Genomic DNA, 21618 nt, shown 5'->3' with positions numbered 1-21618 from the left:
CCACTCCAAAGATATGACAGTAGTCTTAATAAGATGAATATCCATTTATTTTTGACATTCCCAGAAAAAAGTTTAATTGAAAAGTAATGGGTTAAACTAGAACTGAACTAAAACTTAACTAGAACTAAACTAGAACTGAACTAGAACTGAACTAGAACTGAACTAGAACTGAACTAGAACTGAACTAGAACTGAACTAGACTGAACTAGAACTGAACTAGAACTGAAACTAGAACTGAACTAGAACTGAACTAGAACTGAACTAGAACTGAACTAGAACTGAACTAGAACTGAACTAGAACTGAACTAGAACTGAACTAGAACTGAACTAGAATGAACTAGAACTGAACTAGAACTGAACTAGAAACTGACTAGAACTGAACTAGAACCGACTAGAACTGAACTAGAACTGAACTAGAAACTGAGCTAGACTGAACTAGAACCGAACTAGAACTGAACTAGAACTGAACTAGAACTGAACTAGAACTGAACTAGAACTGAACTAGAACTGAACTAGAACTAACTAGAACTAAACTAGAACTAAACGAGAACTTAACTAAACTAGAACTAAACTAGAAGTGAACGACAACTGAACTACAACTGAACTACAACTGAATTACAACTGAACTACAACTAAACTAGAACTGAACTAGAACTGAACTGGAACTGAACTGGAACTAAACTAGAACTAAACTACTACTGAACTAGAACTGAATTATAACTGAACTACAACTGAACTACAACTAAACTAGAACTGAACTAGAACTGAACTGGAACTGAACTAGAACTAAACTAGAACTAAACTAGTACTGAACTAGAACTGAAGTAGAACTGAACTAGAACTGAACTAGAACTGAACTAGAACTGAACTAGAACTGAACTAGAACTGAACTAGAACTGAACTAGAACTGAACTAGAACTGAACTAGAACTGAACTAGAACTGAACTAGAACTGAACTAGAACTGAACTAGAACTGAACTAAACTGAACTAGAACTGAACTAGAACTGAACTAGAACTGAACCAGAACTGAACTAGAACTGAACTAGAACTGAACTAGAACTGAACTAGAACTGAACTAGAACTGGACTAGAACTGGACTAGAACTGAACTAGAACTGAACTAGAACTTTACTAGAACTGAACTAGAAAACTAGAACTGAACTAGAACTGAACTAGAACTGAACTAGAACTGAACTAGAACTGAACTAGAACTGAACTAGAACTGAACTAGAACTGAACTAGAACTGAACTAGAACTGAACTAGAACTGAACTAGAACTGAACTAGAACTGAACTAGAACTGAACTAGAACTGAACTAGAACTGAACTAGAACTGAACTAGAACTGAACTAGAACTGAACTAGAACTGAACTAGAACTGAACTAGAACTGAACTAGAACTGAACTAGAACTGAACTAGAACTGAACTAGAACTGAACTAGAACTGAACTAGAACTGAACTAGAACTGAACTAGAACTGAACTAGAACTGAACTAGAACTGAACTAGAACTGAACTAGAACTGAACTAGAACTGAACTAGAACTGAACTAGAACTGAACTAGAACTGAACTAGAACTGAACTAGAACTGAACTAGAACTGAACTAGAACTGAACTAGAACTGAACTAGAACTGAACTAGAACTGAACTAGAACTGAACTAGAACTGAACTAGAACTGAACTAGAACTGAACTAGAACTGAACTAGAACTGAACTAGAACTGAACTAGAACTGAACTAGAACTGAACTAGAACTGAACTAGAACTGAACTAGAACTGAACTAGAACTGAACTAGAACTGAACTAGAACTGAACTAGAACTGAACTAGAACTGAACTAGAACTGAACTAGAACTGAACTAGAACTGAACTAGAACTGAACTAGAACTGAACTAGAACTGAACTAGAACTGAACTAGAACTGAACTAGAACTGAACTAGAACTGAACTAGAACTGAACTAGAACTGAACTAGAACTGAACTAGAACTGAACTAGAACTGAACTAGAACTGAACTAGAACTGAACTAGAACTGAACTAGAACTGAACTAGAACTGAACTGAACTAGACCTGAACTAGAACTGAACTAGAACTGACTAGAACTGAACTAGAACTGAACTAGAACTGAACTAGAACTGAACTAGAACTGAACTAGAACTGAACTAGAACTGACTAGAACTGAACTAGAACTGAACTAGAATGAACTACTGAACTAGACTGACCAGAACTGAACTAGAACTGAACTAGAACTAGAATTGGATTTTTGGCCAAAAATCCAATATTCCAATTATTTCTGATAATTTAATTTTCACTGAATTTCGATTTTTTTTACAAAATTTTTTCATTAAAAATCCGATTTTTCACTAAAATTCTGATTATTCACAAAAATTCGATTTTTCACCAAAAATTCAATTTTTCACTAATTTGTACCAAAAATCCAATTTTTACTCAAAATCTTTTTATTCACCAAAAACCCTATTATTGACTAAATATACTATTTTTCATTAAAAATCCAATTTTTCACTAAAAATCCGATTTTTCACTAGAAATCCGACTTTTCACTAAAAATCCCACTTGTTCCCTAAAAATTATTTTTATATACAAAATCCTAACTGAAGTCGTACAGAAAATTTAATTTTCTGGTTTTATGTTGATTTCTAAATATTTTCAACTATATCCAAGAAGTTAGTTTAATATTTTATTAAAACTATTTACTATTTATAAACATTTAACTTATTTATTTATTAAAACACAAAGAACATGAACAGTGCAATATAAACCAAAAGTATTTAGTACATTATTATTATCTTATCTTATGAATAGATCTCATTTTAGCCTGCCATACCTCTTACACCACTAACTACTACTTAGTGGGGTTAGTTTGAGGCCTTTTATATTTCTTAGAACTTTAATAATGATGAGCAGTAGAAGGGGTAAGAGAGAGCGAGGTAGAGAGAGAGAGAAAAGACATTTCAGTTGAGTGAATTAGCATCTAAATAAACAAGACAACCAAGCAGTAACAACAACAACATCAGCAACAACTATATGCTGTAATTAAGTAAAGAAAACTGCAATGTTGCTAAACAAATTGCAGTTTAGGGAGTTTATAAACATTTTTTAAACAAGTTGAGGAAAAATTGTTTGTTATTGTTGTTGTTGTTGCTGCTAAAGTGTTCAGGGCTGTTGGTTTTTGTATGTTTTTATTTAAACAGCTGATTTTTGTTTTGATTTTATATGTGTGGAAGTTATTTGTTAGTGTGTTGGATAGTGGATGTTATTGTTTATGGCGTTGCGTAGCAACATGTTGCTGTGAATTTAAAAATGTTGCAAATGTAAGTGCATTTCATAGTTTCTGTGTGTGTTATTGTTTTGTATACAATGTAATGGGGAGAATGAATACAATACAAAATATTGTTTCCGTTTGTGTTTTAGTTGTTGTTGCTTTTATTGCTGCTGCTGCTGCTGTGGTTTTATGTATCGGTATGCTTCAGTTTATAACGTGACGTTCAACTGTTCAAAACGTTCGACGGTAATAGAAGTGATTGAAAAAAAAGTTTTCTATAAAAAGAAAATTAATTTGAAGAAAACAAAAAAAAAAGAATTAATAAAATCAATGAATCTTTGTGTTGACCACTACGCTCTCTTGTTGGATTTGTTTTGTTTATATTACGTTTCGCTCTCCAAACATTCTATCATTGGCATTTATTGCAGCCACAAGATGCAAAAGAAGAATGTTTTGCTTAATTTTTGATTGAGTTCAAAACAAATTGTTAAAGATTTAAAAAAATTAAAGAATTTTTGTGTGAAAAAAAGAGGAAACTAAAGGTTAATTGAAAATATTGTAATTTACACCTTTTTTCTTTTTTGTTTTTGGTGGCTTGTTGTTAGTGGGTTTTTTTGTGAATGAACTTGAATTTTAAATGCGCGCGCGTTACAATTTTTTTTTTGGTGAATTTAAATTGAATTTGTTAATAAACAAAGTGTTTAGAATTTGTTTTTGTTTTTAAGAAAATTAAGCAATATAGAGGAAATCTTTTGCCATTTTAAGAAAAAGTTGTTTTTTTAAAGAAACTTCAAATTACAAAAAAAAAAAGTGTGTTGGCTGTTAAGTTAAACGTAAGACGTCGGCGTTTTGTTAGGCTTAACGCTCAAGTGTGTAAATTTTAAATAGAGGTGTGCTTTTGCCATTTGGCAATTGTTGTTTATTTAGTGGTTTTGGTTTTGTTGTTATAACCAGTGACAGAGCTGTCAGCTAGAGTGTGTCACCTAAAGTGTTTTTCTTTGGATTAGTGACAAATTGTCGTTCAAAAAGTTTAAAAATAACAACAACAAAATTTTAGAAAAATAAAGCAAAAACAACAACAAGTGTTCAATTATAAATAAATAATAAATTTTAACAAAAAAATTACCACAAATTTTAAAGAAAAAAAATTTTAACAAAATTTTAAAAAATAAAAAAAAAATAGTTTTTAAATTAAGAAAAAATTAAACACACAACGAATAGAATTTAACTAACAACAACATGATTTCCACACATGTCAACAACAACAACAACACATGGTCTTTAAATGGCCCCCATATTGCTGAAGATCACATGCCACGCCGAAGGAAAAGGCATTTTAGCAAAATGAGTTTAATGCTAATGATATTTATAAGCTGCTGTTCAATACTGATCTTAAGTCCTCTAGTTCAAGCCAAAGAATCGAACAAGAACAATGCCACCGCCAACAAAGGTGAGACCATGCTAAGCACTGATCAGCACCAAGGCAATAACTGGGCAGGAATAGTTGAAATAAAAGATAAAAACACTTTCAAAAGACTCAAGTCAACAGATTTTAACGATGATGATGATGATGAGGTTGAGGACACACAGGAGGAGGAGGAGGAGGGTGAAGAAGAGGAACATTCTAGTGAAGTCATAGAAATGATACAGCCAGCACATAACTTAAGACACCAGGAACACTACAAACAACGCATACTAATGGCGGAAAAAGATTTTCAACTGAAACAGCAAAAGCAACAAAAAAAAGAAAATGCTCATGAAGATGATAATGATGATGAAGAAGACTATGATGGTGACGATGAGGCCATAGAACAAGAACGAGAATTATCTTTACACAATAGAAATTTAAGATACCAACAAATCCAGTTAGCTTTAAGGGAACCCATGACTTCTTCTACAACAACACCACCACCCCACCATCATCGTCGTCATGAACATCATTTGGCTAAACAACGCTTGGCAAAACAAGCGATATACAATACATGGCCACCACAACAACATCATTTAAGACATCAACACCATCATCATCTTACGCAAGACTCTCAACATCATAATCAGCAACAACAGCAACAACAACAATCACAATTGCATCACAATTTAAAAGCTCAAATGAGAAAGCAAAATCTTACCCACAACAACAAACCTTTATATCAACGTTATTTTGATCGTGAAAGTTCTTATATGAATCCTCCTTCATCTAGACTAATGACAACCGAAGGACCACAACAACAACAACAACCACATTTAAGACACACTGGACGAATCAATAAATATTGGAAAACCATAACATATACAAACAATCCTCATAATCATTTATACAATGATGAGGCGGAGGCCACCAATAACCAAGCAAAGGAAGATAAAGAAGACATTAAACGAATTTCATTGTCATTAGATGAACATGAGGAAAATGAAAATGACAATGAAAACGAAAAGGCCAATAAAAACAAAGAACCACAAATATTAGATGAGACAGCTAAATATGAAGACGCTGACATTGAGGATGTCAATAACAATGATAATGTTGACACTGATGCTGCTACTACATCAGAGGAAGATGATTATTCCTATGATGATGATGATGATGACAAGGAAATCAATAAATCTCCCAAATATCCCACCATACAAGCCAATGATAAAACCAATGTTAAACGTTATACAAATCCCTTAAGACCTCTATATAAACCAAACTCCTATGCATCTTATAACTATCGCCCGAATCAATACAATTATCATTTAAGACATGCCCCACAAATAATGAAAGCCTCCAATAATAATAATAACAATAATGGTGAAGACTATGATGACACCGTTAACTATGAGGATGACATTACATCGGACGAATCAACAACGTCTAATGACGATGATGATGATGATAAGTTTTCCGATGAGAAATGGAATAAAATTGAACATGAACATTATCGCAAACAATTGCAACATCAACGTGCTATGCAGGCATTACGTTCACGTCGACCATCACCCAATGATAATACTCCACATACATCGGCCTCCAACATCAATAATAATAACAAATATTCTTCTTATTCTCCGGCTGCTGCTGCTGCTGCCTGGACAAAGCGTCAAACTATGAATGATGTAAGTTGTCTTAAAATAACTATGTATTCAAATTAACAGCTCAGTTCGTTTGTTTTTATCTGTAAACATTTTTAATGAAACCTTTCGAAAAAATTCCGCAGAATTTTGCACAGTGAACAAATATATAACATTTCGATGAGAACCAAATCAAATTCGAGATAATATTCGCGAATATAGTTCATATTCAATATTTTGTATTTATAATAATATTCACGAGCATAATATCTTATTCAAACTTTACTATTGATCAATCACTTTGGTTCTAAATTCTCTTTAATGTTTTTAACGGATTTTGTATGATTATATTGAAGATTTAAATCAGGATCGAATATTCTATTCTATTGATCATTTCTTTTTTCATTCTATGAAATTCGAGATATATTCGCGAATGCAGTTGCTAAACTTATACTAAAGTTTTGTATTCATTATAAAGTTCAAGAGCATAATCGCGAGAGTATTCTATATTCCTCAAAAGAATGATAATATGTGAACTCTTTTCTACTTCTACACTACCTTCTTTTTAATGTTTTTGTCCGAATAAATGAGAAATCTTGATAATTTAATTCACGATCGAATTCTATTATATTGATAAACTTTTTACTTTTACAATCACTTTTGCAATATGTTCTCTAGTTTATCGTTTATGAGTGATATATTGAAGAAATGTTTGCAAGAGAATTCAAGATCGAATTCTATTATATTGATCAACTTTTCAATTTAACGATCACTTTTGTAATTCGTTCTTTATTTTATCGTTTATGAGTGATATCTTGAGAAATGTTTGCAAGAGAAATCACGATCGAATTACCTATTTTACTGGACACTTTTAAAATGAATCGATCGATGCTAATCGATTTTTAATGTTTACAAGAAACTTTTAGAGAATATCTTTATCTTTCCCATATACTGATGGAACAATCTTTTAGTTTTTGAGTGATTTGTGGAGAAATATACGTGATTTAATTTGCGATATTCTAATTACTAGCTTTTCAATATCACGATCACTTTAGCAAACCATTCTCTATATTCGTGTTTAGACTATTTGTTTACGAACTGTTTGCTATAAAAATTACGATCGTATTAGGAATTTTTATCAGTTGATTGATACTCATACCAGCGAGTTATGACGATAGTCATTTGGAAAAGTCTTCGAACCGAAATTCACTTTAAAGGTTAGTTCTATGAAATCAATCGATCGCCAAAGTTTTCTCACTAAATATTTGCGATAAATTTTTTGTATTCCCATGTTTTTGGAAAAATTGTCGAAACAATTGAGATCAATAGTTATGGAATCCAAAATTAATTAGTTCCACGATCATTTGCGCAATCGGTTCTCGAAAAATATTTATGTAAATAAGAGTGTCTATTCAAAGTTGGAAAAAATTCCTTCTCTAGAGAACTTTCGAGATCTGTCTCTAAACTTTGTAGCAAGAAAATTTTCGCTCACGAATTTAAGCTAAATAAATTATCTACGATCACTTATGCAATATTCCCGATAAGGTTAAGAAATCCCTTTCCCATCACTTCTTTGAAACTATTCAAAAATTATTTATGTTCAAGGTAGTAAAATCACTTCTTTCTCTTTTATAAACATATGCAGAGTTAGCAGAGAGTAACCATTAAGTGAAGTGAACCTTTAGCAAATATTTTGCTCTTCATTCTATAGAGTTCTGTTGAGCAATATTATTCTATAACAGTCGAGTTTGTTTTTTCATTTAATCGCGAAAAAAAATCTTGAGAATTCGCGATTTACTTAATATTTATATTTAATTATATTTTTGAAACAATTAAAAATTTCTTGCAATATAAATCTGGATTATTAATCTTTTGTTCTTTCAATTAATCGCGAAAAAAATCTTGAGAATTTTCTTAAGAAATATTCGCGATTAAACTAATCGTTTGCAATTTAATGACATTTTTGAAAAATTCTTGTTATTAGAGATTAATAAGCATTTGTTCTTACATTTAATCGCGAAAAAATTCTGGAGAATTTTGTTCAGAAATATTCGAGAATTAGAATTTAATGGTATTTTTGAAACATTTGAGAAATTCTTGCGGTGTAATTCGAGATTAATAATCTTTTGTTTTTTTCATTTAATCGCGAACAAATTCTGGAGAATTTTCTTAAGAAATATTCGCGAATTAACTAATGGTTTACAATTTAATGTCATTTTTTAACAAAATGAGAAATTCTTGCGATTAGAGATTAATATTTAGTTGTTCTTACATTTAATGCCGAAAAAATTTCGAGAATTTTATTAAGGAATATTCGCGAATTAACTAATAGTTTACTTTTTAATTGAATTTCTGAAACAATTGAGTAATTCTTGAGATATAATTCGAGATTAATAATCTTTTGTTCTTTCATTTAATCGCGAAAAAATTCTGGAGAATTTTCTTAAGAAATATTCGCGAATTAACTAATGGTTTACAATTTAATGGCATTTTTGAACAAAATGAGAAATTCTTGCGATTAGTGATTAATAATCGTTTATTCTTACATTTAATGGCGAAAAAAATTTCGAGAATTTTGTTAAGGAATATTCGCGAATTAACTAATAGTTTACTTTTTAATTGAATTTCTGAAACAATTGAGTAATTCTTGAGATATAATTCGATATTAATAATCTTTTGTTCTTTCATTTAATCGCGAAAAAATTCTGGAGAATTTTCTTAAGAAATATTCGCGAATTAACTAATGGTTTACAATTTAATGGCATTTTTGAACAAAATGAGAAATTCTTGCGATTAGTGATTAATAATCGTTTATTCTTACATTTAATGGCGAAAAAAATTTCGAGAATTTTGTTAAGGAATATTCGCGAATTAACTAATAGTTTACTATTTAATTGCATTTTTGAAACAATTGAGTAATTCTTGCAATATAATTCGAGATTATTAATCGTTTGTTCTTTTATTTAATCGCGAAAAAATTCTAGAGAATTTTGTTAAGGAATATTCGCGAATTGCACTCTTATAACTGACGTCAAGGTGGAATATTCTCAATTCGATCAAGTATTTTTATATTATTTACACACAATTGTTTAGGAAATTTTTTTAAACAAAAACAGAATTCCATTATGAAAGGGCGTATTTTTGGAACCACTTTTTTCTCTATCGCTAAAAAAACTTTATTCTTCAATACTTGCTAAAGATGTCAATATGTTATCTTTTGCTGAAAGATCGATTTACGCGATATTCTTTTCATCGAAACTTTCATATAATTAGTTAGGTGGTTTTAAATTTTTCGCAATATTTTTTTTTTTTTAATATTCTTTATAAAACAAAAAAACACTTGTATTTACACAATATTGAAAAAAAAAAATAATGTACATAATATAAATTATTGAAAAATAATAAAGAAATAACAACAACAATTTCAACATTGACCGCTTTTGTTTTCATTTTATATGTGAACATTATAGTTGTTATTGTCATAGGTTGCTCATTCAGCCATCCATCCATCCATCTATCCAACGATCCATACATCTGCCAACCATTCATCTATCTATCAGACAACTTGTATGTATATACGGATAGATGCTTCCATTTGACAAGACTCAGGTTGACGCATACATTTTATTTTCAGCCTTTGTTTTCAGGGTAAATCCCTCCTATATGCCCCCTCAGGTCTTCCCCGCGTATTCCTATCCCACAACACCATCATTATCTTTTTGCGGTTACATTTACTCATTGTTACAATCTATTTATTATGCATGTGTCTGTCTGTCTGTCTGTCTGTCTACTTGTTTAAAATCGTAAATAGTTAATTGTTAATTCACTTTATTGTTAAACGATGAATGGCAAAGGCGGTTGAATGGCAAAATGGACCAGAGGTTCGTGCCGGTTTTTAGACCCACAGGTGCGGGTAAATGTCTGTTCGTCTACGGACGAATAAATTTCAATGTGAAACACAAAGAGCAAAATGTCAAATGCGATTTGAAAATTCATCATTGTGAAATTCAAATTTAAAATTTACATTGTGAATTTGTTAATGTAACAAATTGATTGATATTCTTTTTTCTATTTAAAGGAACTCTTTGGAAGATCTTGTGCAATATGTTAATGAATAAAAGACACTATAAGAATCTTTTGGTATTATTACATAAAGCTTTCTTTTACTTTCCTTCATGTAATCTGAGAGACTTATTAACAATGTGATCTCGTTTTAAAACTTTTTTATTCGATTTGTATTATTTCTATATATTCAGACAGATTTGTTAGATCTTATCTTAATAATAACACGTTGAGTTGAAATAATATTTGACATGATGATGACGATTTTATAGCTATAGGTTCAGCTTGATTGAATGAATTCTTAAATGACAATGACATATTTTTTGTGATAAGACAAAAATTGTAAATATGTATGTGAAAAGCTTTCGATTTAAAAGCATTTAAATGCAATTTAATCTAAAAAGAAGTTCATAACACTTTCAAAATCAATTATTGACATTCCTAAACAGATCAATTTAAATGAAATCTTTATTGTTTCAAATTATGTATCAGTGTAAACGTTTTATGAGAAATGCCTTTACTTTAAGCTTTCTGCTACTAAAAAGCTTTTGAGTGGAAAAAGCATTTGAGTTAGATAGCTTCTACTAAAAAACTTTTTAGTAAAAGAAATTTTGTTAATTAACCTATTAAGGTTTTATTGAAAAAGCTTTTTAAATGAAGAAAGTATTGATAATTTTTTTTATGGAAAAACGTTTTATTTAAAAACTTTATAAGAAAAAGCTTGACACTAAAAAGCTTTTCAGCAAATGCTGTTAGAAGAATAGTTTTGTAGCTAAAAAGCTGTTAGTAAAACACAAAGTGGATATTATTTAGAAAGCTTGTAGTGAACAATATTTTACTAAAAAGCTTTGTATTGAAGAAGCTTTTTATTGAAAAAGCTTTTAAGTTTTATCGAAAAAGGTTTTCAATTGCAAAAAGTTATATTTTTTTAGTGGAAAAGCTTTTAGTTAATAAATTTAAAATGTAAAACCATTTCTCTGAAAAGCTTTTATGAAAAAAGCTTTTAGCAAAAAGCATTTAAGATGAAGAGCTTTTAGTAAAACACTTTTCCCTAAAAAAGGATTTCAGTTAGAAAACTTCAAGAGAAAAGACTTTGTATTGACGAAGCTCTTATTAATAAACTGTTTAAGCTTTTATCGAAAAAGCTTTTCAATGTTAAACAGTTATTATCTATTTTAGTAGAAAAACTTTAAATAAGAAAACTTACGAAAAGCTTCTAGTGAAAAATATTTTAGTAAAAAGCTTTTAGTAAAAAATCTTTTTATTGGAAAAGCTTTTAAGAAAAAAAAAAAAATAATAAAATTATGAAAAAAAGTAAAATTTTTTTAAAGGAAAAGCTTTTAGTAAAAACTTTAAAATGTTTAAGTTTGTCACTAAATATGCTGCGCGTAAAAATGCTTTTGTATAAAAAAGCTTTTAGTAAAAAGCATTTTAACAAAAAAACTTTTAGAAAACACTATTCTATAAAAAGCTGTTAGTTCGAAAGCTTCCAGGGGATAAAAATTGTATTGAAGAAGCTCTTCTTTATAAACTTTTTGAGATTTTATCAAAAAGCTTTATAATGGTAAAAAGTTATTGTTTTTTTAGTAGAAAAACTTAAAAACCTTAAATGGGAAAACTTGAGAAAAGCTTCTTGTGGAAAATATTTTAGTAAAAAACCTTTTTATTGGAAAGGCTTTTAAGGTTTTATCGAAAAAGATTTTTAATAAATAAAAAGTAATATTTTTTTGTGGAAAAGCTGTTAGTTAAAATCTTTTCAGTTAGAAAGCTTCAGAGAAAAAACTTTATATTAAAGAAGCTCTTATTAATAAACCATTTAAGCTTTTATCGAAAAAGCTTTTCAATGGTAAACAGTTATTATTTTTTTAAGTAGAAAAACTTCCCACTAAAATTTTTTTTCTAAAAAAGGTATTTTATTAGATTTTTAGCTAAAAGCTTTTAGTACAAGACTTTTCAATAAAAAAGCATTTAAGTTAAAAAATCTTCTTTTAAAAAAGCTTTTAGTAAAAAAATCTTTATTTGCAAATTTAAAAAAACTTTTAATAAAAAATTATTTCATTTAAAAATTTTTAATAAAAAAGCTTTTAGTAAAAAAATATATTCATTTAAAAACTCTAATTAAAATAGCTTTTTACTAAAAAAGTTTTTTTTTTATTTTTTTGTTAAAAATCTTCTAGTAAAAAAGCTTTCAGTAAAAAATCTTCATTTACAATTTTCATTAAAAAAAGCTTTTAATAAAAAATCTATTCATATACAAACTTTTATTAAAAAAGCTTTTAGGGAAAAATTTAATTTCATTTATAAACTTTGAATAAAAAAGCTTTTTACTAAAAAAGCATTTTTATTTATTTTTTTTTTGTAAAAAGCATTTTAGTGAAAACTGTCCTAAAAAGCTTTACAATGCAGAATTCAGAAAATCTTTAATAAATCAAATTTAAGAAAGCTTTTTTGCTAATTATTTATTTACAAAGCTTTTAGTAAAAAAATCTTTATTTGCAAATTTAAAAAAACTTTTAATAAAAAATTATTTCATTTAAAAACTCTAATTAAAATAGCTTTTTACTAAAAAAGTTTTTTTTAATTTTTTTGTTAAAAATCTTCTAGTAAAAAAGCTTTCAGTAAAAAATCTTCATTTACAATTTTCATTAAAAAAAGCTTTTAATAAAAAATCTATTCATATACAAACTTTTATTAAAAAAGCTTTTAGGGAAAAATTTAATTTCATTTATAAACTTTTAATAAAAAAGCTTTTTACTAAAAAAGCATTTTTATTTATTTATTTTTTTTTTTTTTTGTAAAAAGCATTTTAGTGAAAACTGTCCTAAAAAGCTTTACAATGCAGAATTCAGAAAATCTTTAATAAATCAAATTTAAGAAAGCTTTTTTGCTAATTATTTATTTACAAAGCTTTATAATGAAAAATTGTCAATTAAACATTTAAATAAATGAAAATGTAAGAAAGCTTTCTATATAAGGATTTATATAAAATATTTTGTGTAATAAAAAAGCTTTGTAATGAAAAAGCTTTAGTTTTATTTATAACGAAAAGCTTTCAGAAAACAACTTTTTCATGTAAACATTTTTTTATAAAGAAGCTAAAACAGAAAGTTTTTTTGGACGAAAAGCTTCTAAAACCAAAAGCTTTTTTAAGGAAACACTTTCTAAATGTGGAAGCTTTTACAATAATTTACTAAAGAAGTTTTAATAAAACTATTTTTTTATATACATAAATTTGTTTTTTATGAAGAAGCTAAAACGAAAAGCTTTTATAATAAAAAAAGCTTCTAAATGAAAAAGCTTTTGGATTTTTTTTTTTTTGATTTTTTAGTAAAAAATGAACATTAAGATAAATATAAAAATTTTTTGAAAAAAAAACTTTGTTGGTGGAATAATATTTATAGCTTTTCTTTATTAGATTTGTGGATGTGAACGAAATATCATAATTTTTTCTTTCAATATTTGCTATTTTTAAATATTTCCCAAACTTAATCAAAAAAAAAAAAAATATTAACCCAAAAAATTATTTTTTAATTTATAACAAAATTCTGTCCTAATTTTGGACAAAAATAGGAAGTCATATAAAAATCTTTCATTTTTTGGTGTAATATTTTTTTTTTTTTTTAATTTGTTCTCATTTCTTCCACTTTTTTTCAAACACTTTGGCAAATACTTAAAAATACACAGTTTTTAGAATATTCTATAAATGTTTTTTTTTTTTTGCACGAATAGAAAACAAAAATCGTCATCGAATATGCACATGTCAAGAATTGCAATTTTTTCTTAAACATTTAAACAAAACGCTTAGACTAGTAGTTTGAAGAACACGACAAAAAACACACAAATTTCTATGTAAATATTCTGCAGTTTTCATGTCTTTAGTTTGATATTATAATTTTAATATTGTATGAGCAAAACCAAAAAAAAAAAAAAAAAGAACATACAATTCTTGTCGTTCCCAATAGTTTTTGCACTAAAACCCAACTAAAGTGGGGGTGTTTGTATTAGAGTTTTTTTTTAATTTTATTTAAGTATTCATCTCTGAACGTGTTCGATTAATAAATTGTGTTGTCTGGATGCCATTTGTAAATAGAAAAAATTGTAAAAAAATTATTTTTAAATTGTATAAATTAAATTCTTAAACGGTTTGGGTACAGTAAACACCCTAGTATTAAAAAATTATTAACTAATATGTTTTTAATTTAATATATTGAAAATCTTTTTAGAATTTTTTTTTTATTTAATTTAAATTTTTAATTTACTGCTGGTACCCATTTCTCATTAATAATTTTATTCTAGTCTCTAGTCTTTCTCTCATTATTATGCCTGCATATGGGCGTGTTACATTTTGAAAACTTTCTAATACTGATTAAAACCATATTTCTGTAACTTTTTGTACTGTTTGGTTGATTCTTGTTTTAGACTTATATGACCCATGGGGATTTCATATGATTGCTGTGCAGAAGAGTTTTGCATTTGAAAATGCAATTTTGTTTGATAAAAACCACACAGTCTCATGTTGTCTGGCTGTTATGAAATATGTAGTTGAAACTTATTGTTTAATGGAGTTTTTGTGAAATATATAAACAAACTATTGACCTTTTTGAAAGAGGAAAAAATTATAAAATTAAAGAAATTTTTTATAAAAAAAAATTGATAAAATTCTACTGTAGATATTGGAATTGTTGTAAAGTGTGAGGTTTAAAAGCTTTTTTTCACCAAAAGCTCTATCACCCAAAGCTTTTTTGTTAAAAATATTTCTCTGAATATAATTTAAAAATTTTCACTAAAAAGCTTTTTCACTATAAAACTCTTGCACTAAAAAGTGAGTTTTATTTTATTCAAAAGCTTTTCCTTAAAAAGTTTTTCCTCTAAAAAGCTCTAAACCTTTTAATTAAAAAACCCTTTCACTAAAATGGTTAAAATTCATTAAAAAGCTTTTTCACTAACAAAGTTTATTTTGAAAACGTTTTTTTAAAGCTTTTACTTTGAAAAGCATTCGAATACTCTTTTCATTAAGAAAACTTTTTCATAAAAAAAAACCTGTCACTAAAATGGTTAAAATCCATTAAAAATCTTTTTCACTAAAAATTATTTATTTTGAAAAAAATTTTCTCTAAAAAGCTTTTACTTTTAAAAGCTATTACTTTTAAGGTTATCTCCTTAATAAGCAATAGCAATAAAAAGCTTTTTCACTTATAACCCTTAACACTAAAAAGTTTTTATTTTTAAAAGAGTTTTCATTAAAAATCTTTTTATTGTTAGCTTTTCCACTAAAAATAGTTTTCATTAAAAAGCTTTTGATTAAGATTTTGAACATCTGTTTTACAGAAAAATAGCTTTCCATTAGCAATTTTTTTCACTAAAAACTTTTATTATGAAAACATTTTCATTAAAAAGCTTTTACTTTTAAAAGCTATTACTTACAAGTTTTTTTCACTAAAAAGCTTTTGCACTAAATAGCTTTTCCATTTAAAACCCTTTTTTTTAAAAAAGCTTTTATTTTTAAAAGGGTTTTCACTAAATACTATTTCACTTAAAAGCTTTTTAACTAAAAAAGTTTTCATTAAAAAGCTTTTAATTTAGATTCTGAATATATGTTTTACTGAAAAGTTGTTCAGAGTCAGAACAACCTTTTGCTTCTAAAGACACAGTGACTGAACAACATTTTAGTGGAAGCTTTTACTTTGTGAAAAGCTTTTTCTATTAGAACAAGTTTTTAAAAGCTTTCCATTAAAGGCTTTATATTACTTTTACTTTTACTTACTTTTCAACTTTTTCTCGAAAAAGCTTTTACTTTTAAAGATTTTTCTCTAAAAAGCTTTTCCGCAAAAAAGCTTTTTTCTTCTAAACTTTTCCAGCAAAAAGTTTTGCATTTAAAAAGGGTTTTCGAAAGAACAATTTTATTTAAAAGCTTTACCACAAAAATATTTTTCATTAAAAAGTTTTCTGACTGAACAACATTTTAGTAAAAGCTGTTAAAAGATTTTTCTATTAGAAAAAGTTTTAAAAAGCTTTCCATTAAAAGGCTTTATATTACTTTTACTTTGAACAACTTTTTCTATAAAAAGCTTTTACTTTCAAATATTTATTCTCTAAAAAGCTTTTCCGCAAAAATGCTTTTTTCTTTTTAAAACTTTTCCCGCAACAATTTTAGCATTTTGCAAGGGTTTCATTAAAAACATTTTTATTTAAAAGCTTTTCCACTAAAATATTTTTCATTACAAAGCTTTTGATGTTTAGATTCTGAATATCTGTTTAATAGAAAAGCTGCTCAGAATCGGAAAAACCTTTAACTTTTAAAGACGCTTTATAATAGAAGCTTTCAAGCTTTTACTTTGAAAAGCATTTAAAACACTTTACACAAAAAAGCTTTTTTTATTATTATTATTATTTTTTTTTTGTCAAAAGCTGTTCATTTAAAAGCTTTTCTACTAAAACGCTTTTACTTTGAAATACATTTACTTTGAAAAGCTTTTGTTTTGATAAACTTTTTATCTAATAAAATTTTACTTTCAACGTTTTTCCACTATTAAGCTGTTCATTAAAAAGCTTTTTCACTTAAAACCTTTTCCATCAAAAAGCTTTTTCACTTAAAACCTTTTCCATTGAAAAGCTTTTTCACTTAAAGCCTTTATCATTAAAAAGCTTTTGCATTTACTAGGATTTTAACTAAAAACCGTTTCATTTTAAAGCTTTTGCACAAAAAAATATATTTCATTAGAGTCTGTTTAGAGTCTTAAAACCTGTTTAATAAAAATATTGCTCAGAGTCAGAGAAATTGTTTACTTGAAAAGACACAGCGTCTAAACAACTTTATACTAGACCTAGATAGCCTAGAGTCTGCACATCTTTTTAGTTGTTTTAGAAAAACAAAAATTTTTTGTACTCAAAATGTTCTTTTAATTAAAAAGCTTTTCCTGTAAGTCCTTTTTTTAAAGAACGTAAACATGTTCGCAAAATAAATCGAATTTTCAACTCAATGCAATATATTTTTCTTTGATTTATCGGCCCAATCAATTTTCCATTTTCCACCATCTCCTCTACTACGCATTCTTCCCCTTTCACCTAAGAAAAATAATTTCTCAATTTTTTTCTTTTTTTTCCAATTTGCATTTCAAATATTTTTTTAAACGGTAGCCAGAGCAGCACTATCGCATTTATAAATGCTTTTTCAGCATATTATTAGACTGGGGGCAGTAAATCAACTAAGAACACAACAAATCTGTTAGGAATGTTTGTTTTCATTTAAAAGTAGACATACGTGATGACTAAGCATTAGATTAGAATTCTAGATTTGCAATGCATATTATAACAAACAGCGTGAGATTTTTCATTGGCAATTATTTTGCAAAAAAAAAATAAATCTAATAAAATTTTTAATTATGTGGTACTAAGGCAAACAAATCAGAAATATGTATATAGGGATTTAAAAGTTTCTGGGTTAATAAAGAAAAACTACAACTGAACAACTTTTTACTAGAAAAGTTGTTCAGAGTCTGAACAACTCTTTACTAGAAAAGTTGCTCAGAGTCGGAACAATTTTTTACTAGAAAAGTTGCTCAAGGTCATAGCAACTTTTTACTAGAAAAGTTGCTCCGAGTCTGAACAACTTTCTACTAAAAAAGTTGCTCGGAGTCTGAACAACTTTTTACTAGAAAAGTTGCTCAGAGTCTGAACAACTTTTTACTAGAAAAGTTGATCAGAGTCTGAACAACTTTTTACTAGAAAAGCTTCTCTGAGTCTGAATAACTTTTTACTAGAAAAGTTGCTCAGAATCTGAATAACTTTTTACTAGAAAAGTTGCTCAGAATCTGAACAACTTTTTACTAGAAAAGTTGCTTAGAGTCTGAACAACTTTTTACTAGAACAGTTGTTCAGAGTCTGAATAACTTTTTATTAGAAAAGTTGCTCAAAGTCTGAACAAGGTTTTACTAGAAAAGTTGCTCAGAGTCTGAACAACATTTTGCTAGAAATGTTGCTCAAAATCTGAACAACTTTTTACTCCGAGTCTGAACAACTTTTTACTAGAAAAGTTGTTCAGAGTCTGAACTACTTTCTACTAGAAAAGTTGCTCAGAGTCTGAATAAATTTTTACTAGAAAAGTTGCTCAGAGTCAGAAAAACTTTTTAATAGAAAAGTTGCTCAGAGCCTAAACAACTATTTACTAGAAAAGTTGCTCAAAGTCTGAACAACTTTTTACTAGAAAAATTGCTCAGAGTCTGAACAACTTTTTACTAGAAAAGTTGCTCAGGGTCCGAACAACTTTTTTATAGAAACGTTGCTCAGAGTTTTTACTAGAAAAGGTACTCCGAGTCTAAACAACTTTTACTAGAAAACTTGCTCAGAGTCTGAAGAACTTGTTACTAGAAAAGTTGCTCAGAGTCTGAACAACTATTTACTAGAAAAGTTGCTCAAAGTCTGAACAAGGTTTTACTAGAAAAGTTGATCAGAATCTGAACAACTTTTTACTATAAATGTTGCTCAGAGTCTGAACAACCTTTTACTAGAAAAGTGGCTCAGAGTCTGAATAACTTTTTACTAGAAAAGTTGCTCGAAGTCTGAACAACTTTTTACCAGAAAAGTAGCTAAGAGTCTGAAAAACTTTTTACTAGAAAAGTATCTCAGTGTCTGAACAACTCTTTAGTAGAAAAGTTGCTTGGAGTCTGAACAACTTTTTACTAGAAAAGTTGCTCCGAGTCTGAACAACTTATTACCAGAAAAGTTGCTGAACAACTCTTTACTAGAAAAGTTGCTTGGAGTCTGAACAATTTTTTACTAGAAAAGTTACTCAGAGTCTAAACTTCTATTTACTAGAAAAGTTGTTCCGAGTCTAAACAACTTTTTACTATAAAAGTTGCTCAGAGTCTCAACAACTTTTTACTAGAAATGTTTCTCCGAGTCTGAACAACTTTTTGCTAGAAAAGTTTCTCAGAATCTGAACAACTTTTTATTATGTCCATGACCATTATGTAAAACTTGAAAATGCAAGACCAAAAACTTGTCAAGCCCTGCTTGTTGATCATGCGTTAATGTTTAACAGAATTTTAACAACAAATAGTCAAATAGTTAACCAAAATAACATAGATTTTAATGGGTTGGTACCCGCAATTGAAAATTAAAAGCCAACTAATTTACTGAACCATTATTATTATGGTCTGAATTCAGCTCAAATGTACTGAACTGTGTTGTGCCGCTGCAAGTAAATGCGAGTACATGGTCAGTTGTAAAGCATTGACCAAAGTTCTTTAAATGTTCATTTATTTCTGTTAGAGTATGGGATACATTTTAATACTTACAACATGCAAACCATCCGGTTTAAGTACACACAGAGCAGCAATACTTTGGTTGTAAACATTTTGTTGAATTTAATTAAATCAAATTTTAATCTAAATTAACCTCAACAATATTAAGCAGTAATAGCAGCAGCAGCAACAGCAACCAAACAACAACTAATTTGTTTCGGGGTCAACAAAGTAGTGTATTTTTGGGTGAAATAAAGGAGATGGAGATGCTACAACTAACGACTGACTGACTGACTGGATGTTGATGATGACGGTGATGGTGTTGAGAAAACAGCAAGAGGCCAAAGTGTATATACAACCACATATACATACATATATTTGCTCTACCACTTGTAAACTTGTAAATTATTGTACGAATTGCTTAGTACATACATATCTGCTGAGATTGTAGCTGTTGCTGCTGCTTGTTTTTAGCCTTTAATATTATTATTTTTTTTTTTATTTTCATTTACAAATAAAAGTTTTAGCCAAATGTATTAAAAAAAAAGTTTCATTTTCGGTTTGTTGGTTTCAACAACAACAACATAAAAAGCAAAATCAAATAAACAAAAACTAAAAGTTAGCTAACCATTCGACAAAGTTTACTCTCAATTCAAGTACCCATGAAACAAATGAAATTTTTCAAACACCCAGAGCTAGCTGTTTGTCGAAGGAGGGGGACGAGTCCAAGAAATACTTTAGCAAATAAACTATTAACATTACCATCAGACAAAACATCGTCATCATCGTCTTTACCGTCGAATGTTACACGCAAATTTATTTCAAGTTTGTTTATTTGTTTTGTGTTACAACCCGCTCGTTTTGTTCGCTCTAAAGTGCCTCATTTACAACACAAACTACATCATTTTTTAATAATTTTTAAGTAGAAAATATTATTTAAACTTTAAGCGAAACTGCAATGACGTTTTTAGCATTAGCATTATTTAATTTTAGCGAAAGATAAATTTTTAAAATCCTTGAATTTTATTAACGTTTATGCTATTTTATTGCCCTCAACTATTTATATGGGTATTTCGCAAAATATTTCAATATCAGTGACCACCTTTAACTAACAAAGTGACCAAACTTTTTACCAGAAAAAGTTGCTCAGAACAAATGTTTACTAGAAAATTACTTAGAGTCTGAACAACTGTTTGTCTAAGAAGTTGTGCAGAGTCGGAACAACTTTTCACTGGAAAAGTTGCTTGGAATATGAAAAACTTTTTACTAGAAAAGTTGCTCAGATTCTGAGCAGTATTTAACTGTTGCTCAAAGTCTAAACAACTTTTTACTAGAAACGTTGCTCAGGGTCTGAACAACTTTGTACTATAAAAGTTGCTCAGGGTCCGAACAACTTTTTACTAGAAAATCCGAAACAACTTTTTACTAGAAAAGTTGTTCGCAGTCTAAACAACTTTTTAATATAAAAGTTGCTCATAGTCTGAACAACTTTTTACTAGAAAAGTTGCTCAGAGTCTGAACAACTTCTTATTAGAAAAGCTGCTCAGAGTCCAAACAACTTTTTATTAAAAAAGTTGATCAAAGTCTGAACAACTTTTTAGTAAAAAAGCTGCTTAGAGTCTGAACAATTTTTTACCAGAAAAGTTGCTCATAGTATGAACAACTTTTTACTAGAAAAGTTGCTCAGAGTCTGAACAACCTTTTACTAGAAAAGTTGCTCAGAGTCTGAATAACTTTTTACTAGAAAAGTTTCTCCGAGTCTGAACAACTTTTTTATAGAAGAGTTGCCCCGAGTCTGAACAAATTTTTTAATAGAACAGAACTAAAAAAGTTGCTCAGAGTCTGAACAACTTTTTACCAGAAAAGTTGCTCAGAGTCTGAATACCTTTTTACTAGAAAAGTTGCTCAGAGTCTGAACAACTTTTTACTAGAAAAGTGGCTCAAAGTCTGAACAACTTTTTGATAGAAAAATTGCTCAGAGTCTGAA

At 28.4% G+C, this 21618-nt stretch overlaps 1 protein-coding gene across 1 annotated transcript in view; it reads left to right on the top strand.

Moving 5' to 3' along the window:
* Positions 1–3497: 3497 nt before the first annotated feature.
* The window catches only part of LOC119612661 (GATA zinc finger domain-containing protein 14-like), a 34589-nt gene continuing 16468 nt past the window's right edge, over positions 3498–21618 (top strand). Inside the window, exon 1 of the mRNA XM_037968491.1 lies at positions 3498–6372. Coding sequence (XP_037824419.1) covers positions 4516–6372 — 1857 coding nt within the window. The 5' untranslated portion in view covers positions 3498–4515. The remainder of the gene's footprint in view (positions 6373–21618) is intronic.

This window comes from Lucilia sericata, unplaced genomic scaffold (genome assembly GCF_015586225.1).
Source record: "Lucilia sericata isolate MDLA Ls3-8-SP2 unplaced genomic scaffold, ASM1558622v1 Contig001789F_arrow, whole genome shotgun sequence".
NCBI classification, from domain to species: domain Eukaryota; kingdom Metazoa; phylum Arthropoda; class Insecta; order Diptera; family Calliphoridae; genus Lucilia; species Lucilia sericata.
This window is presented reverse-complemented; position numbering and strand designations above follow the sequence as displayed.